The sequence below is a fragment of the Primulina tabacum genome, chromosome 3, assembly GCF_025594145.1.
Source record: "Primulina tabacum isolate GXHZ01 chromosome 3, ASM2559414v2, whole genome shotgun sequence".
Taxonomy (NCBI): domain Eukaryota; kingdom Viridiplantae; phylum Streptophyta; class Magnoliopsida; order Lamiales; family Gesneriaceae; genus Primulina; species Primulina tabacum.
The window spans coordinates 7,508,598-7,535,729 of NC_134552.1; the positions used below are offsets into that span (position 1 = coordinate 7,508,598).

The 27,132-nt window shown below is 33.9% G+C and overlaps 3 protein-coding genes across 7 annotated transcripts; 1 reads left to right on the forward strand and 2 right to left on the reverse strand.

Annotated features, from left to right (window-relative positions):
* Nucleotides 1-4,570: 4,570 nt before the first annotated feature.
* On the reverse strand, nt 4,571-8,630 carry LOC142539777 (brassinosteroid LRR receptor kinase-like). The gene is given in 2 exon segments (XM_075645472.1): nt 4,571-7,091; nt 7,093-8,630. Coding segments are annotated over 2 exon segments (3,654 nt in total). The 5' UTR covers nt 8,452-8,630; the 3' UTR covers nt 4,571-4,796.
* Nucleotides 8,631-11,718: 3,088 nt separating this feature from the next.
* On the reverse strand, nt 11,719-14,951 carry LOC142539778 (UDP-rhamnose/UDP-galactose transporter 6-like). Of its 4 annotated transcripts, none has more exons than XM_075645476.1 (6): nt 14,784-14,951; nt 13,649-13,876; nt 13,181-13,365; nt 12,895-13,095; nt 12,328-12,489; nt 11,719-12,222 (listed from the first exon to the last, which is right to left on the reverse strand). In XM_075645476.1, the coding sequence occupies exons 2-6, from the start codon at nt 13,803-13,805 to the stop codon at nt 11,896-11,898; spliced, it is 1,032 nt and encodes a 343-aa protein (XP_075501591.1). In that variant the 5' UTR covers nt 13,806-13,876; nt 14,784-14,951; the 3' UTR covers nt 11,719-11,895. The 4 variants fall into 4 exon arrangements, with proteins under 4 accessions (XP_075501591.1, XP_075501590.1, XP_075501588.1 ...); XM_075645475.1 differs by having other exon boundaries at nt 13,649-13,851; nt 14,685-14,951; XM_075645473.1 differs by having other exon boundaries at nt 14,685-14,951.
* A 7,724-nt stretch (nt 14,952-22,675) lies between these two features.
* LOC142539779 (uncharacterized) lies at nt 22,676-26,544 on the forward strand. Of its 2 annotated transcripts, XM_075645478.1 has the most exons (4): nt 22,676-23,149; nt 23,653-23,733; nt 25,616-26,033; nt 26,292-26,544. In XM_075645478.1, exons 1-3 carry the CDS (start codon nt 22,991-22,993, stop codon nt 26,003-26,005), a joined length of 630 nt encoding a protein of 209 aa, XP_075501593.1. In that variant the 5' UTR covers nt 22,676-22,990; the 3' UTR covers nt 26,006-26,033; nt 26,292-26,544. The 2 variants fall into 2 exon arrangements, with proteins under 2 accessions (XP_075501593.1, XP_075501592.1); XM_075645477.1 differs by lacking the exon at nt 26,292-26,544 and having other exon boundaries at nt 22,677-23,149; nt 25,616-26,264.
* Nucleotides 26,545-27,132: the final 588 nt, after the last annotated feature.

Below are 27,132 nucleotides of genomic sequence, written 5' to 3' on the forward strand. Positions count from 1 at the left end.
GGCTATCGAGTCAGGGTTTAACTGGGCCTTAAATGGCAGTATATACTTGGTTCAAATTTTTCTGGGTTGGCCTAGCCCTTTGCCCACCTCTGATGTGGCCCAGTCTTTTTATTTATCCTATTAATATCTATAACATCAGAATTATCAGTTTGAACTTGCAAAATTATTGTTTCTAAAATCTTGATAAATTATTTATATTGAGATCATGAAATTTTATTAATTTAAATATATATTAACTAATCGATAAATTAATAATTTATTTTTTAAAAAAATAATTTAAGTCGTTTGTGGATTGATTGTAACTTCATATCCAATGGGTAGGCCGGATTTAGTAAATCAGGGCCCACATCTGGCAATCTCACGTGGGCAGCTCCAGCTTCTTAGCCCAGCTCAAAGTCACAATGATTTCAGCTGCCCCATTTGCCCGATTCATGTCTGCTGCCCGTGAACCACGCTTATTGGCCTCAACCGTGACACGCGTCCTTCACGAAAATAGTTCGAAAGCACGTTATAATTACATTTTCACCCTCGAAATTTTTTGGGTTCTCGCATTTCACCCCCGGAAAATAATGGTTTTCCAGTTCGAGTTTGCCTCTTGAAAAGTAAGAGTTTCAAGTTCAGCCTAGATAACAATTTACTCTAAAAACTTGATCTTTGTATACGTTGTGCTTTACATGTTGACATAGTTTTTGTTGGATCGTTGATACGACATGTGACCTCTTTAATTCTCTTTTTGATCGACTTTTATTATTCATCGAGTCTCTACAAAAACACATTGTTTTATAGTACGCTCTTAACTCAGACGAATTATCAAAACATTTTAAATGTTGTGTGATAAGAATGTACCAAGACATTGATAATAAAGTATTGATGATGTTAAATTTCAAGTAACGTTATAATGTAGTGAGACCACATATGTGTATACAATAATGTTTTAAAAAGGCCCGCTAGATCACTTTACAAATTGCTTTGTGCATTTACTATTATAAAATCGAATAGATATATAAAAGAACGAATAGCACAACTAGGTTTGTTAATTCTCACGTTGATTTAATCACATTCAAAGTGATGTAACGTCCCAAATTCGAAATTATCTCCATTGTGCCAACACGAGTTTTTTCAACGTGTATATATTTGACAATTAATGTATTTGATAATATGAGTAGCACCTATCAAATCTTTTAAACATTCTTCAACTATATAGTCTCATCATACATACACAATCTTGAAATTTTATTCATTATTAGAACAGATATCACATGTGGTTTCAATACTAAGAAAAAAAACACATTCCCAACAAAAACCTTATTGATAACGAAATTTGGTTGTGTTGTGTGCAATTCTATTCCATCGCGAAAATGAATATGTATCCCCACTTTTTGTCTTCGGATCCCCCGATTTCAAATATCGTACACACACACCATATCCTGAGTTTTAGGTTTCTACAAATTTTGGAGCGTTTGGCATCCTTGAAAGACTCCGATTATACTGCAAAGAAACTTTGATATTTATGTGTATTTGCAAAAGACATAAACTACCTAGATCAAAAGTTAAAACAATAATAGGACTACCTTAATTTTAACAAAACTTTTCAAGTCTCCGGGGAAAAAAAAGGCTCTAGACCTAAATCGCTTGTCCTCTTCTCCTTGTAGTGGGGGCACAACGAATTCTTATCCTTGTTATTTGGTAATTTTTGGGTCCTTTCCTGACGTGGTATAAATCTAAACCACTCGACACTTGTTTAAAATTGTAGACATGGCGGCTCCATCCGACCCACCAAAATAGACGTTTTTTGAAAAAGGGAAAATATAGGATATAATTATGATTTTTTAAATCTTTGATTCTTGATAGGTGATTGTCTCCACTTTCAATATTAATTAAGTGGATGAGATTTAAATCAATTTCTTTTGTTTTTTCAAAAAAACAAAATACATCTTTGATGTAAAAAGTATTGTCAAATATTATCATGGAAGTATACTTTTATGATCAAGAATTAAGAATTTTCTTGATCGAACTAACAACTCATACAAATGGAACTAAGACCAATGAATCTAGGCAATAATCAATCATTTTTCATAGCTATATTTCACCCTTATTCAACAACCCCAACAACCACTTTTAAAGATAAAATATAAAAAAATTTCCCAATTATTATAATGTAAAATATCTACGTGACACACACGATATGACATGGGCTCTGAAAATAAAATTATAATCTCTTGCTAGAATCCGATTGGAGGGTGAGAATATGTGGAAGAAGGAAGGAGACAAGATTGGCTGGCAAAAGATTTTTTTGTGAGGATTACATAAAAATGGGAGGGGACAAAAACCTATAATGCTTCTAAAACTATATCTAATCCATGAACCCCAAATTTTGTCTAAAATTTTCAGGTCTGGGGGCCACATGTCGTTTCATATAATCGCAAGAATTTGCAAATTTTTTGCAGACTATTCTTTGAATATAAGTTTGTGCATGTAAATATGAAATATAACAAAAAATGCCGGAGCGTAAAGTTATATAGACCACAAAATCGGTTAAATCTTCTCATTTTCAATGAAGGTGGTGATGACAATGAAAATGCTTGGAAAAGGGACCCCTTAGTGTTCGGAGGTGGTGTGTGTGTATGTGTGTTTTTTTTTTTTTTTTGGATATCATAATCTAGGGGTGGGAAGACTCGAACTTGAGTCAATACATGGGGAATTTCGGTGAGATCATTGGACCAAGCTCTCGGTCTCGTGTGTGTGTTTTTGATATAGAGAATGTGTTGATAAAAAAAATTGGTTTTATTCGATTATATAAATGTGTATGCTTTTTATTTCATAATATATAGATTTCATGAATAATTACTTTAATATGCGAATATTTTTTTAAAAAAAATCGTTATCACCTGATATCGAACACGAAACAGAATAAAATTATACGAATCCCCTTTTGTTAAAACTGTTAATTATATGAACATGTAACATTTCTGGAAAGAAAAATGAAATGTAATTTTAGAAAGAAAATTAATTATAAAGGACAAGTGCAAGCTGTCTGACCAAATAACTAATTTGGAACATTATAATATTACTGTTATGACGATATGGATCTAAAATATTATTTATTATATAATTGAGATTAAATTATTATGATATATATTAAGAAATTATTTTTAAAAATTAGAGTAGTTAGCCTTTCTTTGTTCACCAAGCTGGATCGTCTTCAATTATAAGTGTCTGAAAATGATATAAAATCGTAAAGAACAATGGGCTCGAAACTAATAATGCATGCAAGTCCTTTCAGACAAATCTCGAAAATTGAAATATATATAAATTCAAAATTCAAATAATTCATCAGTTTCACTATGACAAATTTACGATTGTTATTGTCATGCTAAAATTATATTTTTATATGTATATATGATATTAAAAAAAAAAGATTATACGGATTTATTTTTATTTTATTACTTTTAAGTTAAGATGTGACCACTTTTAACGCACTTGCTTTGAAGCAAAAATACACGTGAAGGTGCACACGAACACGCCCGCATAAAACCAATAGATTTTAAGGACCACTTAGTGATTCGTGAATGTTACATCTATTACTAATGTTGATTAGAAAGTGGAAATTTTAAATTTAAAACATTTTATTTATCAAAATTAAAATTTTTTTTTTATGAGTAGGTATTGTGAGACGGTCTCACGAATCTTTATCTATGAGACGGATAAATCCTACCGATATTCACAATAAAAAATAATACTTTTCATGGATGACCCAAAGAAGATATATGTCACATAAAATATGACCCGTGAGACCGTCTCACACAAGTTTTTGTTTTTTTATTTAAAAATGTTCTCCACCGATATTTATATAAAAAGTAAAAACATAAATAAAATCAATAGGCTTTTTTTTGGTTTATTTCATCCTACCCATGTGGATATTGTCCCATGAAAGGATGGATGGCCAAGATTTGCCCATGCATATATAGGACCCACTTTTTTTTTGAAATTGTGCATGTGTCAAGATCTTACCAGTTGAAATTAAGTGGGAATATCTCATTAACCCTTTTTTTTTAAGGAAAATAGGATATAATATACTCCTTTGCAATAATTGAGTGATAATACATGTATTTAGAATAGATACAGAGAGGAACAGAACAAAAAGGAAGGGGGGTGGAACATGAAAGTTGTCAAAAGCATGAATAATGAAGGGGGGCTGGCTGGCCTACAAACATAATTAAATCCCCAAGCATTTTGATGTAACTTGCATGCATGTAGAGCTAGAGACATTGTTTGACAATTAACAGATTTTTTATACGAACAGAACAAGTTAAAACTTGAAACAAATAAATGGGAGAAAATGAGATGATAAGACAGACGATGCATTCCTGGATTTAAGACAAGATGCTAAAAAGGGACTTGAGTCAACTAGCTAAGGCATGACAATTTTTACTAGGTCTGATCATCGGATGTGCTCATATATTTCATATATAAAAGAAAACTCATAAACTTCGTCACTGTCATAGGGAGGTCACAGAATCTAACAGGCACTTTTCACATATTTTTTTGCTGTGTTTCTGAAAAAAATCCATGAAAACTAGGAGGATGAACCATTTCAAACTCAAACTGTATATGTACAATAAAGTGTTACAAAAGTTAAATATCCTTTAAGTATATAAATAAATAACAAGATTTACTCTTTTCAAGAAACTACTACTATTTGCAAGTGCAAGAATTTCTCCAAGTACAAATTCAAGTGCATCTCATGCATACTTCTTGACCTTTATCAAAGAATCCTCACTAACTTTGTTCCGGTTTCACAATGGCTTACTCAATACATTCCCTTCTCGTATGCTCATTTCTACACCTTCAACTGCAGTAAAACTACCGTCACTTACTGTAACTATCGAAGACGAATCGACTAAAGATCCAGCCTGAATTTCCTTGAACATAGCAATAACTTGGATCATTGTGGGACGTTTCCAGGGCCGATCATCCAAGCATGAGCATGCCACTTTTAAGTATTGTAAAAGCTCCATTTCTAAACTAGGATCCTCTTTCAACAACTGGGGATCAAGAACATCCCGTACTTTCACTTTAGCCTGCTGCTTCATCCATCCAACGAGATTGTTGTCCCCAAAGTCGACAGAATCTGTCGGCTTCCTACCGGTAAGCAGCTCGAGTAGAACCACACCGTAGCTATAGACATCCCCTTTGGTCGAGCATCTAAAGCTTTGGTAGTACTCGGGAGGTACATATCCTGGCGTTCCAGCCAATGTGCTGACACTCAAGTGAGTGTCCATTACGCTTACATGCCTTGCCATTCCGAAATCCGAAACCCTGGCCTCAAAATTCTCATCGACTAAAACATTGCTTGATTTCATATCTCTATGAATTATGTGTGGATTGCAGTTGTGATGGAGGAAAGCCAATCCTCTAGCTGATCCAATGATGAGTTTTCGCCTTCCAGCCCAATTTAGCTTGATCCCTATCTTTTTCCGGTCATGTAACACGTCCTCTAGGCTCCCATATTTCATGTATTCGTAGACCAAGAGGCGCTCTTCTCCAACCTTGCAGTAGCCAAGGAGGGAAACAAGGTTCCTGTGTTTGACCTTCCCGATCGTTTCCATTTCGGCAGTGAATTCCCTGTCACCTTGGCCGCTGATATGTATCAGTTTCTTGATAGCCACTATAGTTCCATCCTTTAGCTGGGCTCGATACACATCCCCGAATCCACCTGAGCCTACAAGGCAGTCGTCATGGAAGCCATTTGTGGCTTCAAAAAGATCCGCCAAAGTGAGATTCTTGAGTGGCTTATCGAAGGTTGAGAGGGTGATGCTTAATGCATCACGAGCACTGATTTTCCATATGCTGTTGGCTGTGACCGAGTTCGAGTGATTCTCCATGTAGGCCTCGATCGCTGCCTCCTTCCTCTTCCTTGTCCTCTTCTTCGATTCTATAGCAACAAGTGTCAATCCGAGAATGCAGAAGAGGGAAAACAACAATCCTATAGCAACGCTTCCTGCAATGGATGTACGTTTATGGTGAGATTTTTCATGCTGGCCATTTCCTGTACCCAATCCCGCCCCACAACGGGGAAGAGGGTATCCACAAAGCCCTGAATTATTTGCAAACCGGAAATCAGGAAATGTGTCGAATGGAGCCGATTCAGGTATCATTCCTGATAGATTGTTATTCGATAGGTCAATTTCACCCAACGGAAGGTTGCTCAACGACTGTGGAATGGAACCGTTCAGCCTATTGTAGGAAAAGTCAAGAATAGCAACATTCTTTAAGCCGGAGAGCTCCTGAGGGATTGGACCAGAAAGATCATTGTGTCCCAGGTTGAGTATATACAGGTAGTACATGGAACCCAGCTCTTTCGGAATATTTCCCTCCAGATTATTGTAAGAAAGGTCAAGAAATATCATCGAGCCATTGTGATTGAAATTTGGCTGAAGGGTGCCACTATAAACTCTGCTGAAACTGCAGGGATGCCTCGTCGAAATCCTGCTCAATTGTTCCTGCCTAATGCCTCCAAACTCGAGTAAATTCCCAGCTCCATGGCATTGTTTGCTCCCATCATTCTTGATATACACAAACTGCTTCCCTGTGAGCAATCCCGCAGCAATTTTACCAGATTGCTTGGCCAACTCTGGAGGGATCATCCCGTTCAAGAAATTAGTGTTGAGGTCCAACCAAATCAAGCTGCGACAATCCCCTAACTCAGCTGGAATATTTCCACTTAGCGAATTGTTTCCAAGTTTCAGAATCGCTAGATTGCCTAGAAGGCCCAAAGAAGCTGGTATTTCCCCGCTCAATTGATTATTAGACAATGAAATCCAATTCAACCTGGTACAGTTGCTAAGACTGTCTGGTATGGATCCAGACAAGTCATTGAAATCAAGAATCAAGTTCTCTAAACTCCGCAAGTACATAAAATCTTCTGGGATTTCACCATTGAGTTGATTCAACCACAAGATCACGTCCTTGAGATTCGGCAACGTCCCCAAGCTCGGCGGGATGATTCCATTCAAATAGTTTAAACTAAGATCGAGAGAAACCAACTGTGAGCAATTACTTAAACTCTGAGGTATCGAACCAGCTGAGCCTATTATTCTGCAAATACAACCATTTCAAACTGGTCCTAGGATCTTGGCAAAGACCAGAAGGAATCGAACCAGATAGACTATTTGAACTCGCATCTAAAGTCTCCAAAATCACCATCTTCGAAAAAGAATCGGGCAAAGGTCCCGAAAAGTAATTGAAAGACATCCTTAAAGTCCTCAAATGGCTCAATTCCAAGAGCGTGTCAATGGGTAACTCACCAGAGAAATCATTTCCTGAGATATCAAGAAGCTCCAAGGTGGCAGAGCAGGCACCAAGAATTTCAGGTAGACTACCTGTAAAAGTATTAAAAGACAGATCCAACTCCACAATGGTTGTGCATAAATCGGATAAACTCGGAGGAAAAGTACCCAGGAAATCATTTTCTCGGAGATACAGATACTGTATGCTCCCACTAGGCAGCTCTGGAACCGAGCCTGTGAGGTGGTTATTGCTGAGATTAAGAAAACTCAGCTTCCCACATTTTAAAAGCGAATTCTCGACATCACCGTGGAATTTATTGGAAGACAAGTCAAGGTGTTCCAAGTTGGAGCAGTCACTAAATGAGGGGAAATTGGTGGAAAAATTGTTGGTGGAAAGATCCAAATAGACCAAATTCTTGGAGTTCAACACAGGTAAATCTCCTGACAATTTGTTACCCTTCAAAGACAGGCGCTGCAGCTCAGAAAAACCACTCGATAAAAGCCAAGGAACCACATTTTGCCCGGAAATATTGTTGTAAGAAACATCAAGAACTTGTAACGAGGAGATCCCCGCAAAGGGAGTGCCTTTTTTAGCAGCATCCTTCACAAAAGGGGGGTCCAAAGAATTCTTGGAAAGATTAAGAAAAACCAATCCAAGGCAAGTCCCGAGAATGGAAATATCAGTTAAACTCCCGGAAATAGCATTCTCAGCTAGATCCAGCGAACTCAAGAAGCTCCCACATGAGACACTCGAAACAGAAGAGATTGAACCATAAATACCAGCAGTCTTCAGAACAAGAGACTCCAAATTCTGAAGAGTCAACAAAAAACTCGCAACCGAGGAGAAATCAGCACTAAGTTGATAATTAGAAAGGTCTATGGATGAAACCCTCGAATCTTTACAAGAAACACCACTGAAACTGCAGGGAGAAATGGTAGGCTGCCAGGATTGAAGTGAAGCGGGGTTGAGGAGTGAATTCTTGAAGGAAATTAGCTGGTGAGAGTCCCTGTAGAGGTCGTTTGAAGCAGAAATAACAAGTGTAAAGGGGAGAAAGATGACGGATAATAATAATACACACATCAAGATTTTCTGCTGCAGACTGGGGTGATGACATAAGAAGAAGAGAAAATTGGAGTTGATGAGCTTGTTGTGGTCTTTCATGTTCAAAATTTAACGTGCTCTGTAGGAATTATGTTGTGGGCTTGTGCATCTCGAGGAGCCGTGGCTCTTTTGCTTCCATTCCAGACAGGAGATATGGAACAGACACACACGAACACACACAAAGTAGAGAGAGGGAGGGATCAATCCAAAACTAAATGGGATTGGCTTTGTAGAGATGTAGTAAATAAACCAAGTAATTAAAATAAATAAATATCTTATATAAATTTATAGTTTAATTATTTAAGGCAGGGGGGTGTTGAATTTGGGGGGGTGGACACAGCTGTTTCGTCACATGCCATGTGACACAAATTTCTCTCTCTGCCTAAAATATAGAATACATTTTATTTCAAAAGTCAGATTATAATCAAATTTCCAAAATGAGTGAAACTCTAACTCCATTCTCAGTTGCTCAAAACTTGGCTTTTTGTAGTTTTGATAGAAAAGTGTCTTTGTTATGCAGGAAATGCATGAATAGGGATGGCCGTTTAGAAATATTTTCAAGCGCATAAATAAAAATATATAAAACTAAAATTTATCGTGCCAAAATATTTAAGGTCGCAATTGGATACGAGGATTTTGATTTGACGAGGTGTTCGAATAAAATGATTTGTAGTAACTTTAAACGATTCAAAAAATAACCGGTTGAATAAATCCAAATGTAACATAATTTTATTTTCATCTTACCCCACATGATTTATTCCATGATCGCATTTTTCTCTCCATATTATCCATAATCTATTTAAATTTAATTTTACCATCATCTCATGTATATATATCAAGTTAAGTATATTATTAATTATATTAATTTAGATTTATAAATATAATAAGTAGGAATAGAGTAAAAATCTAGAGTAGGTCTCTTGTGAGACGATCTCGCGAATCTTTATCTGTGAGACGAGTCAATCATACCGATATTCACAATAAAAAGTAATACTTTTTCATGAATGACTTAAATAAGAGATCTGTCTCACAAAATACGATCCGTAAAATCGTCTTAGATAAGTTTTTTGTCAAAAATATAAGTAAGTGCATTTAGTAATCACTACTAACTATTTATTTAGTGTAGGAAAGGGTTGGAAAGTACGGAAGTGCATGAATGGCTCCAATCACTATCTACTTTTAAAGAATGCCAAGATTTCATTGAATAATTAATTGATTGTCTTCACACGATCATGCACATAAGTTAATGCCTATAAAATTTTTTATTTACCGTCATTATTGCAATCTGGCTCAATTTTACAATATTAAAGTCCCAAATTCTCAATTTATTGTCGTCTTTAATGTGCATATGTACAGTATGGTAGTTGAGGACTAATTTATGAGCAATGCAATAATTTATATTTTGCATAAATACTTTAATTTTGATAATCAATCTAAAATTTATCATGTGTGTTAATTTATTATCGAGTAATGCTTATTTAAAATTAAAAAAAAAAAAACGCTGCACAAGTTACTGCACACGACCATGTGATAAATTTCTAAGGGCATCTCCAACCGTCCTCCATAATGGAGGAATTGGAGGATGAAATCTTCTCCAACCGTACTCTATTTGTTTCCTCCATTTTAGAGTATGCAACAGTGATCCTCTATTTATGGAGTATCACTGTTCATATAGAGGATTGAAAAGGGGTGAAAAATAATTACAAAATAGATATTTTAAAAATTGCCATATAGTTCTTTTGAAAATTAATAAGCGAATTACATGTAGTTGTGCCATGTTTAGCGAACTAATTAAGTTTAGTTAAATAATATATTATATTTTGCATAACTACGTTAATTTTGAGTATCATCTAAAATTTATCATGTGTGTTAATTATATCCGAGGTAATGCTTATTTAAAATTAAAAAAAAAACGTGCACAAGTTACTGCACACGACCATGTGATAAATTTCTAATAAATTAAATGATACAAAATGTATTTTTTCTCATAAACTTTACATTTCATTTAGTTAAATTTAAAATAATTAAAGATGGAATGATTACAATTTTTTTTTTAAATCGAATGATTACAATTTTAAAGCAAGTTGTTATACTATTTATGCAAGAACACAGTCTCATAAATATATATTAGTAACACTATGATCGAACATTTGTCGTTTTACTAATAGTTATAGATAGTAATAGCAGTACAACTCAAATTTTTTTAAATATATAGCAGCTCAAGCATCATGTTTCGACTGTTCTACCTCGTAGAGAATCACTGCACACAACATTGAGAAAAATCAATTAGATCCATATATGAAGTGAATATTAATATCTTTTTTACATAAAAATAATATTTTTTCATAGATTGGTTCGTGCAAACGATGTCATAAAATTGTTTTTCATTCGAATGAGGAGATTTTCAACAAAATAATATGTTTTTTTTTATAAATAATTGAAAACATTCAATCTCAACTTGTATGATTTGCGGATAAAATAATGAATCGAATGGTTTCTTGAATAGAAAACAAATCTTATCTTGCCATTATTATGTTTTCTTATCATATAGAAAATTAAGTACACGTGTCCATCTATATTACCGCGTGGTACACAAACGAATTTCATCACACACAGAAAATCAAGTGATTGATGGTAATAATCTCACGGACATTAAAACAATTAATTGTCAGAACGAATTGGAACCAAAATGCGAGCGAGGCCCATGGGTAATGCCCAAAAACTGCTTCTGTATGGGATTAATAAAAAAGATACGTTTCCAAGATTTCCGAGGCTTCATGTTCTTAAAAATTTAATCAAAATTTTAGAAGATAGGCGAGACCATATTTCCAAGATCGTGGCGTGACATAAAAAGACCTCCAACTAATTAATTAATCGATGGATGGAGTTTACCGGATTTTTACTGTGAAACTAAAATTTGTTTCCTAGATCCACCAGAAAATTGTGATTTTCATATCCTTGTCATCATTCCTTCATCTTTCAGAGTTCATCTGAGGACCACAATGAAGTGTGGTTTTTATAGATTTCTTGTGCAAACATTAACTAGAGTAGCGGAGTCAAAGGCTTAGAAGTCTGGGAGCTGAGGAAAAATAAATGAGCCCATACAACATTTAGGGGGGAAAGGGTACCCTAGTCAGTCTTCATTACCCCGTTTCCTCGTTCCCCTGCTTAAGATCTTATTAACAAAAAATAAACTCAGTCGATTTACGAGGCACAATGCAAATGTGAAGTCGGTAAAGTAAACGATGCAATACTTTGCAAAGATGGGGCGAGCCACGCCTGCTTTGATAAGAACATAAGCATGGAAAGTTTTACCTGCCAAATGGCTGAGATGATCAATGCAACTATATTGATGGGTAAATTCTTGGGGTACTTTCAACTGTTGTATGGTCTTATGAAACACAAATATTGTGGCGCTGTAAGTAAAATGACTCGACACTTTTGTACTAGGAGATTTTTACCCAACAGCTAAAACGCCTCTTGGCATTGCTTTTGGGATTGTTACTAGATCTTCTCTTCAACCTCACTAGATTTTACAAGCCCGATTTCTTCTTCCAGTGTCTGGACGGGCAGGGTTTGGTTCCGTTCTTTGCCTCCAGGTTGAGACGAAGCACGACCGTACCAAATCATACCCATGACAGCAACCATCATCCCCACAACCACATGTAGATTAAGTCCCTCTTTTCCAAAGAAAACGAATCCTAATATCAGTACAAGAATGGTCTTCATATGGCCCAACACTTGAAATGTCACAGCTGTGAATCTTCCTATGCAGATGAATTGGCTCAGATTGGTTCCTATTGCTATGGCACAGGACAATGTTATAAACATCTGCAAAGACGTCAAAGACTCGATAAAAAAGCTACATACAAAATACAGGCATTAATGTCAGCATAATCGCTGATCATATTTTCCTTGTAATAGTTACCAACTTACCGTTGACGTTAAGGTATAGTGATAGGAATCAATCCTCAGGTTTGTCAACCAGTAATCCATCAAGGGCCCTACTAAAAGCAATGATGCTGCTTGAGGTGGAGCAGTATGCCCTAATAAATCGAAAGAACCAATTTCATGCTTCCTTTGTAGAAAATGGACATACTGCAGATGTATGAAAAATGAAAGAACCCAATCAAGCACTTCATTAAGACTAGGTAAGCAACTAGTATATCCTATGATGAGCTATCAAAGACATCGGAAAATTCATGCTTAAAGGTCGTGCTTAACATAGACAAGCCCGTAATACACTCATATTTAATGATTACTCCCAAACCATCCTTCCCAGTTTGGATATAAGCAGTAGGACTGAAACCAAGATATTCACCTCCACACTGAAATATAAAAGTTAAAAGATGCAATTAGCCTCCCAGTCAAATTTTCTTCCTTGTACCGACCATGTTTATACCCAACCACCTGAACTCAAACACAATTTAATTCACGGATGATCCAATAGCCGTAAGCCACAAGATTCCTTGATCAATATCATTTGATGGAGAGAAGACTTACATACTGCTGCAACGAAGTGCTCCAAACGGCAATAAATGCAGCAATAAACCCTTTGGCATTCACACTAACATCAGTAACAGTGCATATGGAAACACCCAATAGAACAACTAAAATGCTAAGCTTGGTGTCCCTTGAATAGCGCACATTGTCCAATACAACTTCAAGAAAACATGACACAGGGATCATGCTGAGTTTTGCGATCTGGCGCATCAAGAATTGGAGCAGAACATTTGTAGTCATGAACAATTGCATTGGCAGTAAAATCTGAATGAACTGCAGTACTAACCTGATAGAATCCGACTGAATTCCACATCAAACTCAAATTCATTCCAACAATAGAGAAATTTGAACATAAAACAAATTTCAGAAGATCAGAGATTGGAAGAGCAGAACTCCCGATATAGCCCAGCCTCTTAAGTAAAAGAGTCATCAAGGTAGTCGCAGCAAAATGTAGGCCGGTTAAAGTTGTAGCTGAAAAGCAAAGAAATAATCGAACAAAGAAAACATATCAATGCATTATGTTTTAGTGGTGGGCTGCAAGTTTCACATAAGGTTCCAGTGAAATTTGCAGTCTTTGCTAAATATCAATTTACATTAGTTCAGATTATCATATCTAACAGTTCTTTCGAACAAAAAAAAAACCTTCAAATCTCCATGCCTAATGCCATATGAAATGTAAAATGTAATGGATGGGTAAATGATAGACTAATCAATGAAAGTAATAAAATAACATGGATAGGCATTACTATCATACCAAAAGTAAAACCATATGTAGCCATCAAAGCTTTATTGACCATTATAATTCCAACAGAAGAAACTATGTTGAACATCCAAGCAGCTGCATCAAGAGCCACTTTGCGGTCATCCTTGCTTCCAGAAGACATTCTCTTCAGTTGCTTAAAAATGTCCATATTGTTCTAAAGATGTCAGCTCCAGGGAAGGAAATAGTTCTTGCTCCTGTCAAAACATTACATCCACATCACTGCAAAACAAGCCTATTGGTGTTAACTGAGTTTAAAGAACTAATAAGAACAGAAGGTCAAGTATACTAAGAAAATGAGTAGACGTTAAATATGAATTTAAACACTCTTTATTTTTTAAGAAGGATATAAGGTTAAAATCATATCGATCTATGATTCCACTTTGTCACGTTCAGACTTGACAATCTTGAGCAGTGTTAAATCAATTACCATACAGGCACTTACCCTCGGGGCACTGAGAATTATAACCAAGAAAACCAATTCGATTCAATCAATTCTTTTTCAAAATAACATCTGATATTCAACGGGAACCATCCAATTACTAGACTCAAATTTTCACATGATTCGAGCACGCTTACTGAAGAAATACAACCTATTCAACTCTGGATTAAGGTATAACTATTACTGCAAGAGTCCAACTGGAATCTTCAAATATGTAAAAAACAGAAGTCATACATCCAAAACCAGAACTAAAAAGTTTACTATCAAGAAATCTCTTCACGAGCTCACTCCAGTTATCCCCACTTGAACTAAACAGAACAATTTTCTAGAATGAACATACAAACAAGTAACTCAAACATCGCCGCATTTAAAATCATCGAGTTTCATAAACAGATATTGGAAAAGAACATCAAAGAATAAATAACTATAAGATAATCAAGCAGCGACTCCATCGCACACATAATCCATATCCAACAGCGAATCAGCGAAACCACAATCGATTCTAAAATTCAGCAACAAGATAAAAATAAAAAAGAACATAAAATCCTCGAATGTAAAAAGAAACAGCAAATTCAGAACTGTTATTACCTGATCCACAGCTTTGCCGCAATAGTTCTACTCTGCTTTCCGCAGCGCGGAATTGACTGCAAGAGGAGACTGAATCGAGAGGAAAAAGAGAATAGTTACTTGTTTCAACTGCAAGCTTCTGAATTTAACAGATTGATCATGTGATGTTCGAGGACAAATCTGGACGAATGTGACCTTTGAGTGTTGCAAAAAACAGAACTGTTGAAACTTGTCCATGAAACGCGCTGGTTTCCAGTTTCCGTTTTCGAAAACGTGTTACCATTTGGAATTGAGTGTACCTTAGTTGATTCAAGACGACTTTACATACACACAATATATATTCACTACAAAAAATTAGAGAACAAAAAGGTTTTTGCTTTTAATTTTAAAATGAAAGTAAAAGTTAAACGAATAGATAGAATGTAAAGAAAATTGTGATGTATATAATTAAATGTGTAATAATAAGAATAATAGTTAAAAGTAATTATTTTAAAAAATATATATGAAAATTTCATAGAATGTCAACTATAATGTGGAAGTTATACAAAGCAACTAGGAAGAAAAATGAAACTACGAGTTAGCCATTTACCTAATTTTTTGTTACGAGGTTTAATTTCGAAAGTTGACTACATCAAAAATAAATTTGGCAAAAACTTATGTGAGTCGGTCTCATTGATTGTATTTTATGATATGAATCTCTTATTTGAGTCATCCACGAAAAAATATTATTTTTTCTGCTAAGAGTGTTACTTTTTATTGTGAATATCGGTTGAGTTGACCAGTCTCACAGATAAAGATTCGTGTGACCGTCTTACAAGAGACATACTCAAATAATTTCTATTTATATATAAATAAAGGTAGAATTATGAATGACTCCGATATTTGTTTTTAAATTTTTTCATGGAGGGTGTAATTTAGAACTAAGCGTTATGCCTACTTCGTTTGCTAGTTTTATAGTAACTAATTAGGTTCCCAGAAAATTAAACATTTTATCTTATATATCAGAGCACATGAATCAGTAATATCTACGTGTGTATGACTTGTTCTAACCAAAAGAGCTAATTTATTTATTTTTTTTACTAAATAATAAATTAGAAAAAAAGAAGAGAGAAAAATCAGGTGTGACAGGTTGCGGAGACGTAGACTGGAGAACGAATTACAGTTAGTTTCTTGTCTATTTATGTGCTAGCAAGTTGGATCACGTGCATGTTTTTTGCACGTGTAGAGACTTTTATATTAGAAAAGGTATTTAAAAAAAAAACAGAAAAGGGAAAATTACAGGAAAAAACCCCATCATCAATATTATCATATTTTAAGAAGTTTCGCAATTATTATTTTAATCCCAAAGCCCATTTTAATATTTTTCATACCAAAATTAGTTTGCTAAAGTATACCACAATTTTACCCCAGAACAAGCTTAAAAATTTGTATTTTTTTGGGTTGAAAAATTGAAAACTTTTTTTAAAGAAACTTAATTAACTTTTGGTAAAAAAAATGGGTTTGAATAAATAAAGTACATTTTAAATTAATTATAAAAGTTAAACCGTTACAAAAAAAAATCATATAATTAAATTAAATAAGGAATTTAATTAGATTAAAATAGAGGAAATTGATACAATCGTGTAACATTTTTTAAGATTAAATATATATTATTTTGATATAATTTTAGTACTAGTATCCAATTTATGATAGTTTTTTTTTTTTTTTTTTGACAACTGTGCTAAACTAACGATAATGCTTTTACTTTGATGGTAACAAATGGTAGTATCACTAAAATACTTTTTAAAAGAGTAAAATATTTTAGATTTAACTAGTTGTGGCATAAAAAACTAACTGTTGGGTTAATTATCAAAATAAAATTAGTGGTTTAAATTCTAAATAGAAACAAAACCACGAGTTTTGGTTCAGTTTGATTCACGTAATATTTGGTTTGGTATTGATTTACAAAATTACATCAATAGAAACTAAAAATTCTAATGTCAAAGTGATATATACCAATAATAATTTTTAGAATCAATTTACCAATATTACAATAATTCAAACATTAGTTGAAAAATTAAAATGTTTTTAATGTAGCTAGATAAAATCGTTACCTGAATTAAGAAAATTATGGAGAACACGGGAACGTTAGCTGGATCCGAGAGTGCAAACATTGCTCCTGCAAACCCTAAGGACGATATGATATATCGTCACATGCGTCACGAACATGACATTAGAGGCATCGAATAAACCGTCTAACGTTCAAATTAGGTATATCCAACGCCATAAAAATAAGAAAAATTTTGATAGTTAAAATGAAAACTTTCTTCTAAATGTGTGAAAGTGATTTGTTTAATATAAAAATACAAAAATACTAATATTGTGTGTATCAAAATTTATGTTTTATGTACAGGTGGTGTAAGACTTTCACAACATGCAGAGAGATATATATTAATTAAACACACAAATAAAATTTAATGAATAAAATAAGACAAATAAATCATGTACAATTATAAAAATTTGTACGGTGCCTCATGACAAAACGCTTCACTATAAAACTTATCAGTTTACAAAAATCAATACTAGTTAATAAATTAAAACTAACTCCCTTGACTAATGAGGGAACAAAGTACATCCAAATTTATATATCGAACCGTATAATCAAAAACTACGGATGCAACAAACGTGAAGCCGAAGTTTTCGAATAAACGACTCGAAATAGTGACTAAGTATTGTGATTTGAATGTTCTCAGCACTGCACGACAACATTTCATTACGCTTTGACTTGAGCTCTTTATCAATTCTCTGATGTAATTTCTTGCTATTCCTGCGACGTTCATTGCTCTCATTCAACTCAAAAAACCACACGAGAGCAGCAACAAATATTTTTATTTATAGACTTACAATGTCCTAGAGTTTATTTCTTATATAGAGTCCAACACTAATAGTTAAACAATAATTTCATTAGGAAATAAACTCTTTTGAACAATAATATATTATCTGATGGGTATAAGATCAATTATTTGTTGTGTTAATAAAATCAATTGGGTTTAACACTATTGAGGTCCAAAATATTGATTATGCTTGCAGAAGCTTAAGTCCATTAGACGCTATTAAAAATCTATAAATAGAGGAATTTCCTGACAATTCAAGGGATGCTATCATTTTTACAAAGGTTCTTTAGTTCTATGAGTTTTTTTTGAACTGCTTACTGACTTGAGTGTCGGATTGTATACGCCGGGAATCCTCTCGGCGCCCACTTAACGAGTGTTCGTGACGCAGGTGACGCCCCACAAATTAACTGTATATTGCCTACGTGTATCCGTTTACTAGCCAGGTGAGCTCATTTACCGACCAAGATAACCAATTTACTAACCAGTCAGATCTCACGTCCGCAGTCTACGCGACTCAGTCTACGCGACTCATTAATTTTAGTTGCATCAGCTATAGATCTTATCGTAAATATCACAATATTATCGAAAAAGAAAAATATCAATATTATAGAAATTTTTATTAATCTAGAAAGACAAAATTTCACATGTTAATATCATAATATTAGGAAATATCATAATATTGTAAAAAAAAATTAATAAAATATTAATGATCTATTTATAGATATCTTGACGAATTTGAAGCAAATTGACCTTTTTATTAGCTTAGGGTCTTAGACCCTGTATGGGCTTTGTTTAAATGAAATATACCATCACTTGTATTAAATGAAAAATAAATAAAACGAGGAGAATAATTCTTCAGGTTGGCAAATTGACGGTGGAGGTAATTATGGTGTAAATGAACCAATTTGGTTCGCGAGTTTTTCGAGTCGGTTCGACAAATATTTTATTAGTATTTGAGTTTATCGAATTCGAGTCGAGCTCGAACATGTTCGAATTTTTTCGAGTCGAGCTCGAGCTCAAATTATTTCTGTTTATCAAAGTGCTTCTCCGATTGCTCAAGGCATCTCTTTTCAACTGAAGACCAAAACAAGATCATTTCGTTCCATTTTTACTAACACTACGAGAATAAATGCTTATGGTGACATTCATAACTGTCATCATATTCAATATTTAGTGACATTTAAGTTTTAGTGACACCTCCAACAAATGTCATCTATTCCAATGTCGTCTTAAACTTACTGACATTTTTTAATGTCATTATAAGATGTTAATGACAACTTCATACGTATTACTAATTATTCATATAATGACAATTTTAAATGTCATGAAAACTCATGTTTAAATACATTTATAGATGCCTTGTTATTATAGTAATAATGACAAATTTATATGTCAGTTAAAATCATTTATAATGACAACTAAAAGTGTCGTGTATGTTATTTATAGTGATAATAACAAATATGAGAATATTTGGGTTGGATAAATATAGGAGGAGGGAAAATTAGATAAAACAAATGTGAGAATAAAAAACATATTAGATTAGTTATTCTGACATTTTTAATTGATGTCATTTTTTATATGGAGAGAGACAATTATTTTTCCTCCTCCAATATTTATCTAACCCAAATATTCTCACACTTATTTATAGTGAAATTTTTTAGTTTTTTAACGATTTTTTACGATGTGGGAAAACTAATTGTTTCCCTCCATATAAAAGATGACATCAATTAAAAATGTCATGATAACTAATCTAATATGTTTTTTTATTTTACATATTATTAATTTTTTACAAGTGTCATTATTAAGTATTTGTAACAACATTTAATTAAAAGTGTCTACAAAAAAGTGTCACAATAGCCATTTATTGTTGTAGTGTAAAATAAGTCTGAAGGCCCTTCCACCACTTCGAGTGGCAAATCAAACTTTAGTATTTTATTGGTATAATATAATTTTATATTAAATAAATAAATTTCAAACATTTCGAGTACTTATTTTCGAGCAATAGTTCGCGAACATGTTCGAATGTTTTGAGCCGAACTCGAACTCGAGCTTTAATTTGGACCGAATTCAAGCCAAACATTTTAAAATTTTCAAATTGAGCTCAAACTCGAATAGAACTATTTCGAGTCGAATTCGAGCCTTCAAATTTTCGTCAAATTGAATTGATTCGATTTGTTCACACCCCTAGAGTCAACATACAACTAGAATCAGTTTTCTCAAAGACGTCGTTTCAATCAATTTGTATCGGATAAAGATGAGGAATATGAAGTTGATTTTGACTTTGAATTCGATATACAAAAAATTATTGGAAAAATACGAAGAAGAACAAGAAAAATTAGATATTCAGGAAAAAAAATCCACATAAACGATTTGTCTAAACGCTAAGCATTGGGTGACCGTATATCTATCGCCTTCCACTTTTCAAAACACTGACCTGAACTGCCACATCAATCGAAATAAACAACTCTTGTAGAGTTTGAGTTACAATAACATGATTAACAAAACATGAATGCAACAACAAAGAAAATGTCCAGTGAAAAATATGAAAATAACAAATATACACTGATATCCTTTTTGTGTTTAAAGACAAAATATATTTCTCAATGCAATTAAATCATCGTCCCATCTTATTTAACTTTTATCCAAATTAAACGAAATCACCTCCTTTTCAATTTCTCTCCAAATTGAACTACCGCCGCAAATCTCTATCTCCCATTTTTATCTTTAATTTTTGTACAAGCAACACGTATGTCTCAACCGCTCATATGCATCAGTAATCCCTTTGTTATATTTATCATTTCGAAAAAATAAAAAAGTATTCAATCTGCTCAACAAGGGATATATATACCATCAAATTGTATGTATATATTTCAAGAAATAATAATTAAAAACATTTAACCTAGGCTTTCACGATGCCAAAACTTAGTGAATAGATTCAGTAAACACAAATGACAAAACCAAACATGTGGTTGGCCTTTATCATGTGGCATATGCACTGTCCTTAACCTTCAATTCCATGTACTTTTTGAATATGCATAATGGGCAGACGCAAAGATAATACAATAATTCCACTATACAGTACATGCACCAACCAAATCAACACACATTCAACTTTGAACCATGTCCATGGAGACCAAATGCCGTAGCCAGGAATATGGTTATGTCCGAACTAGAATTTTAAACTCTAAAATCTTTTAATATTTTAAGTTGATCTACCCGAGCTAATATCGTGTTAATCCAAAATTATACAAAATTTTCATATAATTTTTTTAAAAAAATTGGGCTATCCGGGCTTATACATATGGCTCGGCCACTGATGGAGACTCCAATTCTCTTAAAAAAATTATGACTATTTGACTTACGTAAGATCTTCAAATATATATATATATATATATATATATATAGATTGAAGTTGTATCTGTCTGCCTATAAATAAGACGTAATGTATAAACTTAGATTTGTTTGCGCAACTTGAGCGCCACATATTCTTGAGATGGCTGGTTTCACAACCAAACGGCTGTTTCTTGCAACACTTTCGATCTTGCTAATATGCTTCTTCTTAACAACTACTCAAGGTATATTGGCATTGCCTTCTATTTTTAAATTTTAAATTTTCAATTCAATTTCTTTATCATTTAGTCGAGGACGACGTGGTATATATTTCGAGAGATGGGCAAAATTCACGTTTTTAAAATATATTAAAATGAAAATTTCGAACCTATTTATCCTTGATTTCGTTGTTGAGGCTTGAAAATATATATGATGTTTATTCTTTGATAATGATATCCCTTGTATAAACATATTTTTTCTTGATATTGTAGCACGAAATTTACGCGTGGAAGAGAATATTCTTCGTCAAAGTCCCATGAAACTTGCAAAGGAAATGGTCGCAACAAAAGAAGAAATCGGGGACAATGAAGATTTGTCCACGATAGATTACATTCCTCCCCGGAACAAACCTCCAATTCATAACTAGCTAGCCATAAATTAAAGGGTGATATTATTATATTTTGATATCACTTATTAATAAAAACATATTTTGATTTAGTTTCTAAGAGAAATACGATTTGAAGCTTCTAATATGTAAAATGTTGAATTTATGTTATATACATATATATATACATATATATGTGTGTGTGTGTGTGTGTGTGTGAGTGTATACTATTTATATGTAGATATATCATATTTAATTTGACCTTTTATTTTGTTAAAGAACAAAATACATGTTATTGTGAACAAATTATTGATACTTTTGAACTTAATATATGAATAATATATTGGCTGCATATTTACTATATTAAAGAAAATGAAAAATTATAAAATTGACATCGTCGTGAGACCGCCTAATTATCATTTTGGTAATTTAATTAGTCAAATTTCAATGAAAACGTACAAATATATAAATTGAATCCGACAATTTGATTTATTTGAAACTGCTAACCACCAAATGAACATAATTTTGATTTAAAAAAAAAAAAACAAGAACCGAAAGTTCATGATTTCACAAATATTGTAATTCATTAGCTAATAAAAAGCTACCCGAAAGTTGACAGATTTTAATCGGTTAAAAGGATCACTAACTAATATATAAACATACCATTAACTCATTAAGTATAATATAATTAATTTTCAACTAGACCCCATTCGGTTATCCCGAATTTTTTTTTCAATATATATATAGGTTTGATAATGAAAAATACACATGAATAGCCATACATACTCTACAAATATGCTATATTTTAAAGAAAAACTCATTTTTTTTTCAAGTATGTTGCTTTTTATGATTATGATTCAATATATTGTCAAATGTCAATTTGATCTGCAAATGTTTTTTCTTTGTTTTTTTTAAAAATATTTTTAGTTCTTTTTCGATATACAGCTGGCTTAGAACCAATTTTAAGAACATATATAATGTTACGTCAACATTCTCGATTAAATACGACCAAAATTTCAAAAAAATCGGATGATACATAACTACTAATGTAATTTTACAAAACAGATAACCAAAATTACGAATGAACAAACATGTAATATCAAAAACAATTTTCTCTATTTTTTATTAGTTTCATCGTAACATATCAATCTTTAGTTTGCAAAAACTCAGTCGAGCTTGAGCTCATAGGACTTTACAAAGTACCGACCATGAGCCGTTGCCCGTGGCTTTTCTCCAAGGCGAGTAGAACATGTTACCTCTGGAAATGCCACGTGGTAGTTAAAAGCACAACCCTAACAATCCTCCATTTCAGTTTTCTTCTCTCCCATTGGATAAATCCTCGTTTGCTTTTTCCCAGCACCGAAGAAGAGTAATTCTTCACGTAGTTTCCGTAGGCAATAGATACATGTATGTATATATACAACACACATAAAACAGAGATTATAGAAGGCGGGACGGGACAATCGAGGTTCTTGTGAAAAATCAAGGGTGCCATAGTTCTTATCGTTACCGATTGTCAAATGGGAAAGAAGAGGAAATCCGACGCGACGAGGCTAGATGAAGTGGATCGGAGCATGTACTCCACCTTTTGTAGTGCTGCTAGCTGTCTTTCGCAGCTGTATACCCAGACTATGCACCAACAGCGACTGTCGTTCCAGGCAGGTGAACGTCACGCGCTGGTATGATGCTGCTTGCCCCTTCTTTTCAGTTTTTTAAGTTTGATAGCTATCGATTGTTGATGGGTTTCCGTTTATCTGGAGGGGATTTTAGTTAATTGAGTTTTGTTTTGATAATTGGCTGGTAAATTGCTTATTATCTTTGTCTTTCGTGATTGGGTACGGATAATTGATGTTTTGATTTTTCTAAATTTGTCTTCGTTTGCTCGTTTGCTCATGATTATGATGAACGCTTGTGGTTGTAAAGATTTTTAATTTATAATGATCACATGATAGGGTTAATTTGTGTAGTACTTTAATACACCCGATGTTCAACACATTAAACTCCAGACGACTATTTAAATGCAGTCCTTCGATGAAAATTTGAAGTATTCTGTGTATGTTGTTGCATAACATGGGAAGAATGCCTCGAGGCTGATGAATCTGGTGGTTTAAAGATTTAGGGATTTTCAAGCAAATAAATGATTATTGACTTGTTTCCACGCATTGTATTCTTTTGGTTTTAGGGAAAGCTTTATGATTGGATTTTGAGACAGCAACAAGATGGGGTGAGGGTGATGACTGGTGACATACTTGCATATATGCAGGTATTTCTCTTGTCTTGATTAGTTATCACTTTACACTGTTAATTTAATGCGTTTGCAGTTTTTTAATACTTTGCATCATTAATATTGGTTTTTTGTGGCGTTTTTAAAAAGTCATCGTGTGTTTCTGTCTGAGTGTATCAACACTGTAGGAGACATCAACTTCTCTATTTGTCCACTTTTTGGTTCTTTGATATGATACATAATGTGATCAGGAAAATTTTTCATAGATTGCCTGCAGTTTTAAGCGTATTTATTTCTGCTCCAACGATTCACATCAGATGACTTTGTTCTGTCCACAGATAAATATAGTTTATCAATTTGTGAAGTTTTACATTGTTGCTTCATCCTCGTGAAATCATTTTTAACAGTGACCATTGATCTTTGCACCAACTTGACCATGTTATGTGATTACCGTTTATTATATATAAGCAATAGGAGTAGTTTGTTTGAGGAAACTTTGCTGTTCATTGGGATTTGGGAGCACATCCTAAAGGAAAGTTTGAAGTCCGATTTCACTTTGGTGGATGTGGACGTTATCACGTTAATGTCTGTAATTTCAACTTTTCGTATTTGATTTCTGAAACCTAGAATGACTAGCCGTTATTGTTCTAAGTTTTTGCCAACTGTTTGAAACTTCCTACGATTAAGCGTAGATGTTGTAGAGAAACCTATTTTTTTAATTCAGCAGAGTGAAAATTGCAATTCTATTAACCAAAAAAAAAAAAAGAAAAGCTAAAGCCCTAAACGTTACTCTCTCGCGGCTCGCCTGTACTCCTTGTCTCCTTGCACCGCCTCTGCCTCATCGCCTCCCGTCTCCGGCTCTCCTCTGCCGCATCGCCATGCAACATCTTTTCGACTGAGAGCCTTACTTTAGTATTCCAAAATATTAATTGTAGGGTTTGTTTTACATTTGTTTTGGAACCGTTGATGGTTTTTGATACTTGACCTAGGCCCATAATCAGATGTCTAACTCCTTTGGGCCCAATTAACTGGCTAGATTTCTTTAAGCGTTTATGCCAACATTATGCTACATTTTTTATGAAAATTCACCTCGTTAGTTTACTGGCATTAGATTATATGGTATAAATGAAATTAATATTAAATTTCTTTATAGTAGATTTTCATCTATGACATCTGTATATTGCGCCTTTTTCCGTCAAGTGTGAAGCTTTAAGCCCCAGACACTTGGAGGGTTTTTTTGTGTCTCGCTCTTTTGACAATTTATGTATGCTTGTTTGTTTCGTCCTTGATACGGTGATGAACTTTGTGTCTAACACGAGTAAAGCCATTTGAGGAACCCAGTTCATATGATTACTTTTGACTTTATTATTTGAGGAACCCAGTTCATTTGAGGCAGTATCACACTACTTCACTTTATTATCTTCGAGTGTAGTGACTTTATTTTCTAGTTATCCTCTCTCATTTCTTGTACTCCTTATGTTGTTTGTTCCAATACCAGCGGTACCAGTTTAAAGGGTAGAGGATGAGGGTTTGTACATGAGGAGTTTCGGATACGTCTTTTTGTGTTGCAAGTTTTATCTACATCTTGTTCTGTTGTATTTTTTATTGCTGTAAAGCTAACTTTTCTATTCATAATCTCACCGACTCAAATATTTTTGGTTGAAACTCATGAAAGGATGAAACCCTTGTGCTATTTGATATTTAGTAAATCCAATCGCAAAGCGTTCTCTTTTCTTTTTTATCTACTTCATGTTATAGAATTTTACTTATTTTATGTAGTAAAACCACCCTTCGGGAAAGGAAATATTGGATACAGTTGACTGATTTTAAAGTGTATTCGTAGTAACATTTTATTCATATCATGTCCTGGCATTTTCAAACCCCCGCTTCTTTTTTCTATATGAATTTCATAAATTTGCAGAACGAGTTGGATTACGGGACAGAGGAACCTCCACCATCCCCAAGGCCGACGTTGCAGCACCAACAACCATCCCAAACTGCTGCAATTCACTCAGCTCACCACGGGTTCCCTGTATCTTCTAATGCACTTGCGACTGCAACAGCTGGGCAAGGCATGCGTTTAGGGAACTCCGACCAAAGCAAGAACGCCATCTTCTCCAATGCACTATCTAGTCCTGCTCACAGGAATCTCCAGCAATATGATGGTGCTCACAATGTGAATAATGCTGCCATACAGAACAATGAGATTGGCTGCAACCAATCCAGAGATCCGAATCCCCATCCCCAGAGTTCCAACGAGTCTTCGATGGACATGCATGCTGATAGCCCTGGCCATGATTCTACTTACTGAAATGCTGAAATCCCAACTCCATTATTGGGTGAGAGAACCACTAGTGCAAATCTTTAAAAAAGTGAAGATTGCCTTGCCCTTGCAGGTTTTGCCAAATGAATTAATATACTTGGTATTGGTGTTCTTTTTTCTTTTCAATATCCGATATTAATCGTCTGTCATTTTATAAGTTTATAATTTCTCATTAGTCAGTATTGTTGTCCATGTAAGAAACTTCACTCTGTATGTCGCTTGATTGATTAGTTATTCTTGGTGTTTATTTATGGTAATTTTTTACCCTCTTCAGTTATACCGGTGCACGCATGAACATGTGACTAAGCTGCAGCATCCATTTCACAAGTTCCATAGGACGGGTGGTCTTTGAGGTATCAATTGCAAAAGACAATTTGGTAATATTATGTGGTGGATATGCCACCGGTCAAGATTTATATTTACTTTAATTAATGTGATGTTCAAATTTGAATTAAAGTTCTTGAGTGTAATATTGGTATGTAAATCTTCAAAATGGTTATAAATACACATTTTGAGCTCCTGAGGCACCATCGATCCAGGGTCGTGCTCGAAATTATGCTCACTTCTATTTTTTTTTTGGTCAAAATATGACGAACCCAAGAAATTGCCAACATATATAAATATATGATGCGGGTCCAATGAAGATTAGGTCACGAATTTTTATGGGCCTACGAGGATCCTGTGGGCTTTCAACACACACAATTATAGTGGACTACAATGCACCGGTTTTAAATAGGGTTATTTTCTCCATTAATTTTGGGGTCCTTGAATTTTGACAGCAACCAATTCTGTGTGTACCTTTCTTTTTTTTACACCAAAAAATAAATAAATAATTATATTCCATCAAATACTCAACAATAAAAATATATGTATAAAATACCCTTTTCCATTGCACGTAGTTGAAGTGGACGAGTTCGAATAAAAATTAATCATTTTATGTGGTTTGAAATTTCTATTTATTTGTGGAGTGGGCAAACCGGAGATTCTAATTGATTCTCAAGTTTCGATATAGAGACTGAATCATAAGTTATATCAGTGGCTGAATGCCAAGTTCCCCTTACTCTAATTACGTTTGAAAATATTTAAAGGTAAAAACTTGTGTGAGATGGTCTCAC